The sequence below is a fragment of the Lactuca sativa genome, chromosome 1 (genome assembly GCF_002870075.4).
Source record: "Lactuca sativa cultivar Salinas chromosome 1, Lsat_Salinas_v11, whole genome shotgun sequence".
Classification (NCBI taxonomy): Eukaryota; Viridiplantae; Streptophyta; class Magnoliopsida; order Asterales; family Asteraceae; genus Lactuca; species Lactuca sativa.
In genome coordinates this window covers 56012193-56021441 of record NC_056623.2, presented here as the reverse complement: position 1 = coordinate 56021441, position 9249 = coordinate 56012193, and the positions used below count along the sequence as shown (strand labels likewise).

The following is a 9249-nucleotide window of genomic DNA, read 5'->3' as shown; positions in this document are numbered from 1 at the left end:
GTGGCTGATGATTCAGTTGTTGTTCCCTTAGAGGATATTTAGGTTGATAATTTCTTGAATTATGTGGAGAGGCTAGTGAAAATTTTGGACCAGAAGACGAAGGCCTTGCGCAACAAGGTGATGTCTTTAGTTAAATGGCCATAGTGACATTTTTTGTAATTTTAGGACTGAGCTCACGTATGTTGGGCGTACATAGCGTACAATGCGTGTACGTGCCTGAACCACAAACCCTAATTTTTAGGCTTTGGACCCTTTATAAGTATCATTATCTCCGCAAGGCTCATTCCTTCATCAGCCTTCAACCCATTTTTGTCTCCTAAACCAAACCATAATCCATTTAGAGCCTTCTTGAGCTTTGTGTGTGTATTTTGGTAATCTTGAAGGAGAGAGGAAGAGGAGAAGACCATCTTTGAGGAGTGGGACTCTTTAGATCTAGAATTGCATCATCTTTTGGCATCATTTGGAGGTATAAAGTTTTGAACTTGGCTTGCATTTCTTTTGATCTTGTTAGTTCTTGATTCTGGAAGCATTTTGGCCTCATGTATTGACCTTTATGAGTATGGCATACTATAGCCCACTTAAGTTGTCCTTTCAGACGTTTTGAGAGGTCTAGAAGCATAAAAATATGATCTTGGCTCTTAGTTCTTCCCTATGCATGAGTTTGGTTGTATTAAGGGGTTAAGAGGTTAGGGTTTTTAGTATTTAGAACCTAATGGCCATGCAAGACCATAAAGTGGGAAATTTTATGGTCAAGGACAACATTTGGGGCATGGATTTGTAGTTTGTACGTAAGGGTTTAAGTATTAAGCACTTAATAATTTGGGAAAGGATCCAGCTCTGTATGTTGTACGTCCGCGGTCAAGCCCTCACACCTGGTCAACGTCCGAATACGCTCTGCGTATTGGCTGAGTATGTCCAGCATACTCGGCTGAGTCAACCCGGTGGACTTTTTGACTTTTTGTTTCGACTAGTGTTTGACCAATTTTGACCTAATAGTATTTTGGGTAATTTGATATTAAATTTACGTCAAACAATCATTTGAGTAATAGGTGGCGGATACAGTCAGTTTCAGAGCAGAGATATATTCAACTTTTGTTCGGACTAAGAGGTAAGTTTTCCTCACTGTACTTGTCAGTTGAAGGCACCAATGTTGGCCCACTAGATTATATATCATGGTTATACGATAGTATTATGCTAGTATATGACTAACTAGTAGATCTGTATGATATATGTATTTGTGGGTTCTATTTTTATGTTTATCTGTTACATATGTTGACATATTGTGGTTGGGTTGAGGTGGTCCTGCTTTGTGTTATAGGCCAAGACACCTAGGGCGGTCTGGATAGGGTGTAGGCCATGTGAGGCGGTCCAGTCAGGTCGAAGGCCCGTTGAGCGGCCCAGATAAGTTGTAGGCCTTGCGAGACGGTCTAGTCAGGCTAAAGGCTCATATCTGCATGCTTTGCTTGTTATGTTATGTGATGGTACTTTGGGGAAACTTACTAAGCTTTGGCTTACAGTTTTAGTTTATTGTTTCAGGTACTTCAAAGGATCGTGGGAAAGCGAAGGCCTGACCGTGCTCATCTTCCTATTTTCAAGATACTGATTTTTGGGACACTCTCATATGACTTTACTCTTAAAACAATGGTTCCATTTTTGTTGGATAATGGTTGTTTTTGACTAAAAATGTTTCACTTATTTTAACACGTACAAAAATCTCTGTTCGATCCTTATCAGTAGGGTTCTATATCAGTCCTTATCAATAATAAGGTTCCAACTAAAGAATTCACCCCAAATATGGTCTTGGGTAGACATCGCAATGGAGCGGATTTGGAGCAGATCGGCCTTGATCCAAATCCATTAAGCTATTTTCAAATGCTGATCCAAACTCGACCTGTAATCCGCAGAGTTTTGAATAATTAAACTCATATCCTTATCCACAGTATTAACGAATTTTCAACCGTTTTACCCGACCCATTTACAATATTAAGATTTGGCTATAATTATGTATAACAACACATAGATCATGAATCACTAAAAGTAAAAGCATACAACATTCATTCCAAAAATAAACTTCAATTATAGAATAATAAATAACATTTCCAAATGAAAAAATGTCTACTATTAGAAACATGTATGATTTCACATAATTATTTATATTGGAGGTCAACTGGAATTTGGCCATTAGGAACTGAGAATTGGGAAGTGGAAGGGGAACCACCGAACTCCTCGAGCCATGTACTAAACATAGTATCGATGATTGATAAATGTATAAATTATAGATATTAAATTTATATTTTTTAGACGGGGCAAGTCATAAACAGATATGATCGATAGAGATCCATATCCGACCCTTTTAATAAAATGGTTAATGACACTACAAATAAAATGACATGTAGTGGCACACATTTTTAATGACATATGTTTGATGTGTCATTAAATCATGTTTTAAGTGGCAATTTTTATATGCCACTAAAATCTTCATGTATTTAGTGACACTTAATATTTTATGTCACTAATATTGATATTTATTTGTGCCATGACAGTTTATTGTGCCTCTAAGGAATTTTGTTTTATAAAAAATATAACTAAATAATTATTATAATAATTAAGGAAATTCGGGTATAAAATTAACATTTTATTTTTTATTTCTATCGTAATTTTCACTAAATAAATTTAGTTATCTTTGATTGTGTTTAACTGTTGGGATTTTATCTAATCTGCTATCCCTTCGTCGATACTAACACCCTGTTCTAGAGTTCAACTTAACGAGAGAAAAGAAAGGAAATCGGTGAAAATGAGAAAAAAATAAAAGCAATTGGTGTTCCCAAGTTTCATTAAAGGGAGGGAGTAGAATGAAGTGGAAGGAAATGGAATGATCACTTTCTCTCCTAACTTTCCTTCCGATTTGGGAGGATTTAGAAAGACATATCAAAATGATAAATTTTCCTTCCACTTCACTCCAATTCGGGAACACAAAAGAAGATTTTGGTTTCCTTTCCTTTCTCTTCTTTTCTATCTTGACTTTCTTTTCTTTTCTTTTCTTTTCTTTTGTTAAACTCGGGAAATAGGTGTAAGAAACTAAGGAACGTGATATGAAAATGTTGAAACCCTAACTCCCACTCCCACTAAAGTTTATCTAAATGCGCCGTTAATACCATTTCTTCGCCGACACCAAGTCATAACTTCGTCTTCGCTTCACGCCTTCGCCGGCCTACGTCGCTGTTTCCTCCATTGTCGCTGCTGCATCTTCAAATTGATTGCAGCCATAAATATCTTCAAATTTCTAATGTAGATTTGGTTCTTTTTGTTTCGTTTTTATTCTAATGTTCTTAATTTGTTTTATTGATTTATGTATGTGTAAACTCATTGGTTCCTAATACAAGGTTCCATCTCTTTCTCTCTCAAATTGGTTGCATCCATGAATATCTTCATCAGATCGGCTTCATAAAATGATTTTTATTCTTTATTTACCCTTCTCCGTTTCTTCATCATATTTCTTTTCAAAAAGTAGGTGCTTTGGATGGAATTAGAGAGGTTCCTAAGAAAGGACTTGATCAGAATGATGTTCATAATTGGGTTGTAGAAGTTCATAACATGCTTAAGAAAATTGCAAATAATGTGTTTGTAGAAACGCCAAAGAGAGAAAAAAAAAGGTGGTGAGACTGTTACAACCCTAGTAACACTATTAAAGCCAAGAGGTTCTTCACCAAGTTCCTCCAAAATGTGGTACTCCATGAAATTAGTATCAATCCAAATGTATCTGTTCTTTTTGCACATGTTTCTATCTCATAAGGAGTTCAATTTATTTATTAGCTTCAAGATTCCTCATATTTGTATAGGTGGAAGCAAGTATTCAGTATACTTGTAGGCTTGAAAGTCCAGGGCAAGTATGGTATTTCACACAGTTTGGGATGAATCTCAAAGCTTCTCGACAATGTCAAGGCTAACAAATTTCTTAATAATCCCACAAAATGTATTGTCTTTTCACTTCACGATTCAATTTCTACCATAAACCAACATGTAATCTTTGAACACTCTCCTTTTGGCACAAGATATGACTTTGAATTAATAAGTTGTTTTATATGAGGGTATTGATTGCACTATATATTTATATAATTATTTACCACTAAAACGCTTTTTCGTTTTTAGATTCGTTACTATGTTCAACAACACATCCACATAAATGAGCACAAATAAATGAATACAGAGATCGAATATTATTGGTAAGTATTTAATTACAATATGTTTTGTAGGAAAGTAAATAATATTATTTTTTAGTTAATCCAATTTTTCTTTTTTATTTTATATATATATATATATATATATATATATATATATATATATATATATATATATATATATATATATATATATATATATATATATATATATATATATATATATATATATATATATATATATATATATATATATATATATATATATATATATATATATTAATATTATGTAGATATAAGTAGGCTAAATTCTCGTCGCAAAAATGTGTCACCAACATTTTCATGTTTTGTTACAAAATAAAAAATTGTTGCAAAAATCTTGAAATATGTAACTAAAAGTAGCATCAATTCATGAATCAAATTAGTCTTTAGTGGCACAAAATATGTGCCATACATTTTTTTTTTCTATTATGACAAATAAAAAAATGCAATTAAAAACTGCAACGGTAAAATCAAAAATTGTAATTAAAGGGTTTTAGTGGGAACGTTTCTAGTACGGGCACTTATTATGTGTATCTCCGACTCTCTAAAAACCTTCAATGACATTTTTATTTTATTTTTAGTGATACTTTTTGTACGCCATTAAATAACATTTTTTGTAGTGTGGGTACGAGTCGTTAACGAGTAATGAATCATAAAATATGATTCAAACTCACTAACTTTGCACGTGTTTGGAGCGAATCAAGGTCAGTCAAAACCCACTCCGTTGCCAGGTCATGGGGAAGGCGATCCGTTCTCTTCATTCTTGTTATGGACGATCTATATGTAGCATGAATGGTTGCTTGAAATATATTTCCATTCATGGTGTTTGTATTGGTTGTGAAGATTGTGTTATTTTGAAAATACAGAAAAATAAAAAAGAAAAAAAAGAAAAAAGAAAACGCAGAGGAAGTCATATTTGACATAGAATGGTCGAGTGAAAAATATTATTGGATTTTCCAGGTTCTAAGAATTTTCACCATGCTTCTAGACAAAAGTAAAACCTGTAGGGTTGGTGTAGCTATGATTTCTGAATCAGTAGAAGATATGGGTTCACTATGATTTTTGAGTTATTGTTCATCCCCTTCTAAAAATCGAGCTTTAAAAAACTCAAAATTAGAGCTTCAAAAAATTCAGAAATTGATTTGCAGGTGTGTGTTCATCGTGTTCATTCCCTTAAAAAATCGAGATTCAAAAAGCTCACCACAATATATTAATGTCAACCCATCGGCCATCACATCCCTTTCCTGAGTTTGTTCTTAATTAAAAACCAGATTTAGCATCCTGCATCCCCGTCATGAGTAGCTTCAAGAACAAGAATGATTTTTTGGGTTCAAGAATATCAACACTATAAAATTTCACTGGTAAATTGCACAAAAAATAATAATAATAAATTAGTGACTAAATATGTACAAGGACAAAGTTCATTATTCTTACAAGCCATTAACCAGAATTTAATTTAATCTTTGTGACAAGATAGAAATGTATTAGTTCTTCAAGAGATAAGAAAGTAATTAATATACATTCATGAACACATAAAGGCACTGAAGGTAACATGACATAAATAGGTTCTCACTTCATACATCAGGGGTTGATTTCTGTCTTACCTGGAAAGGCTATATATGTACCTTTATGTATCCTAATAGGAGAGTTTAGTTATTGAAGCTAAGGAGGAAGCTTACAATATGTACAGTAACATGGGTTTTCAAGATGTAAAAGACATCATGATATACACAAATCTAGAAAGAGCTCTAAGGATAAAATTTTCAGGTGGAACGAGAAGGAATAGTAGAGATCACTTGCGGAAACATTAACGCTAAAAAGGTTTGTATTTTGATGAAGACTATAAGGAGAAAGGAGAAAGGAGAAAGGAGGACTTAAGGGATTTTTGTTAGGCCTTTATATATATCAAAAGGATCACAATTAGAATACTGGACACATATTAGGGTGCTCAATTGACAAACTTTCTGTCACTCATCTCCTTTGTAATGGAAGGTATGCAACTTGAACTCCTAGTAAGGCCACCCTTGTTTGCATTACCATAACCTCTCTTATGATCTCTAGGGCTAAGAGATTTGGCTCTACTTCCATCAAACCTTGAACTCTTCTTCAGCATCTCCTTCATAGCCGCAGCTTGGAACAACACTGGATTCGTCCTGTCAAACCGGTTAAATCTCACACAAACCCTCGTGTGTTCATTCAATGCCTCCTCTATCTTCCCTCCACATTTCTCCATCTCTTCTTTCACAGCCTCTGAGCACAACCCACAAATCAACTTTCCCAAAAACTTCTCTCGCACTCGAGCAATGTACTCTGGGGTACACTCCTCACACATCCCACAACACTCACACTTCGCATCTTCAACTTCTGAAATTGGGGGAAGCGTCAACTCATCAGCAACAGCATCAACTTCTTTGCTAAGCTCAAAGGATATGTCCGATATTGTTCTTTGTAGGGTATCCATTGATAACCTTGAAGGCTTTTGGAAATTGCTTGGAGTACTTTTAACATGATTGTAGGAAGCGAATAGGGTATCTCTGTCAGGAGCCATAACAAGATTGTGTTGATAATTATCTATTTTGAGTGCTTTGAAGAGAAGCTACGATATGGTTAGAGTGGTTGTGACGTTCATGGACTATATAGTGTGTGATTTTATCTACTGCTTTCTTGTCCTTTCCAAGTGTATGTGGATGACGTGTGTGCATTCACTCAAAGTAAAAGGATGTGGACAAAAAAGTACCTTACCTTTTAGGTTTCCAGTGTGAACCAACAGTTCTAAAATTATGACCCTTTCTTCAGGGAAGTATACTCATAAGGAGGCAGCCAACTTGTTCGGAATTATTAAGTGGATACGGTGTTAGTCGACTTGCATTTGACTAATCTAGCCTTTTTTCAACATTGGATTCTTTAATTTGCCTGCTATTAAAAAAAAGGTTATGTTTTAATTAATATCAAGGAGATATATGTAAAAATGGGGTGTTTCTATTTTCAAAAAAGATTTGACAAAATGGGGCAGTTTTTATTTGTTTTGTAAAAAAGGGGCTTTAGACCAACTTCTTCTATATTTTATTTTATCAGAAATTACACAAGGGGCTTTAGACCAACTTCTCTATATTATTTTTCTATTCATCTAATACCCATAACAAATGCAAATGTATCGTATTTAATAAAATTAATTATATCTTAATTCATTTATGACCATTTAATATGGATAGAAAAAGGTAGGAAAAAAATATAGCACAATATTTTTACATATTAATCATTAGTTTCCACAATATAATATAGATATATCTTTCACATTTTACATTTTACAATTTTAATTTATATACGTATTTGCATTATCAAACAATATATTTTTTTTAATCATTGTTATTATCATTAGAATAATATTGTTTACACATCCCAATAATAAATATTCATTCACCTTTGAACCTAACCATATATATATATATATATATATATATATATATATATATATATATATATATATATATATATATATAGAGAGAGAGAGAGAGATTGGTTTAAATATTTCAAACAACTATTGTTTTTCTGAATGTTCCATCAGAAATTAACAAATAATTAAAAAATCAAGTAAAACAAAAAATGTATTTTCGGTTTTTTGCACTTACAATTAATGAGATCATTTAATTAAATACATTCAACTAAGGAAACAAAATAAATATGTTAACCTAATCTTTCCATTTATAACCATTGACATCATTTCTCCATTTCTTCGTCTAAAAAATGTCGGCCATATAATTCCTCATTCAATCGCCGGCCAAAAAATCGGAACGATCCTCTTCATTGGTTTTCCCTCTTTTGATAAACGGTGACGTTGCCGAAGCAAAGCATTTCCATTGTTGATCCGGCGACGCAGAGCACCTCCACCATTTGATTATTCTCGGTTGGTAAATTTTAGCTAAATCAATCGTGAGTTGTTGATCTTTCTATTTATAATTTTGAAGTACAATCAATCGAAGATTTAGTGACTACTGGTATTGGATTAAGTCCAAAACTGCCCATTTCTGAGTGACAACTTTCTGTTATGATTATTTACTAAAAAATGGAACTTCTTTTTGTGCGTCTAATGAATTATGTGGGTGAATCATTATCTTACATACTTATAAAGCTTGCATTTTTCCTTGATTGTGATGCATTTGAAACCCCCCGCAACAATTTGCTAAAACTTCATATATTTGAAACCCCCAAACCTTTTCACCTTCTTAATAATTAATCACACATAATCAATGGTAATTCATATGAGATAATAATTTGCTAAAACCTCATGCATTTGTATGGTATTAGAACATGTTTGAGTTTTTAGGTTTTAGACTTTAGTAAATGGGTAATCCGTTTGATACGTTGGATTTGAAGCTATCTTATTCGAATTACCCAAAACAAGAGATAAATTAATAATATATGCTCATGCATGTTTTGTACAAGCCCCAATCAAAATACAATATATCATGATCATACAATTAAGTGTCTTTTATTCCATTTTTGGCTTTATAACAAAAGTTTGTTTACGTGGCGAAGAAAAAAAACTTGAAGATGAATATTTAGGTTGGATGTTTATATAAGATTTGTTTTAAATATATAATATAGATATAAATACACAAATGTGTGTCAAATACAGCCCATCACAAATTTAAGGTTATAAACTACAATATAACTCAAAGTGGTCTTCCAAATAGTAGACGAATCCCATATGTTGTAAACGAATCCCACATGTTGTGCAGAAATTTAGTTGCATAGATAATATATTATAATTATATTTCATTTAAAATATGTTAGGGTCATTTGGTTATTATATTGTTGTATTAGGCACTATAGTCTCATATATTTTGAATGACTCTTACAAAAATGATGTCAGTAATTTGAATATAACGTAATATCTTATGATGTTTATTGAATGATATTATCTTCTATTGAGCACTTTTTAATTGGAATCAACTTTATTATGGTTAAAAATTTTGGCTCCGTTTTTTCTTTTCATTAGTTCTAGAATATGATTTTTTATATAAACTTA

General features: G+C 32.7%; 1 protein-coding gene across 1 annotated transcript; it reads right to left on the bottom strand.

The window, feature by feature from the left end:
• Positions 1–5598: 5598 nt before the first annotated feature.
• On the bottom strand, positions 5599–6843 carry LOC111891274 (uncharacterized). Its single transcript, XM_023887336.3, has one exon. It carries the CDS (start codon positions 6766–6768, stop codon positions 6169–6171), a length of 600 nt encoding a protein of 199 aa, XP_023743104.1. The 5' UTR covers positions 6769–6843; the 3' UTR covers positions 5599–6168.
• Between the last annotated feature and the right edge of the window lie 2406 nt (positions 6844–9249).

Excerpts from the sequence above, each read along its gene's own strand:
- LOC111891274 (XM_023887336.3), bottom strand. The coding sequence starts at position 6,768 with ATGGCTCCTGACAGAGATACCCTATTCGCTTCCTACAATCATGTTAAA.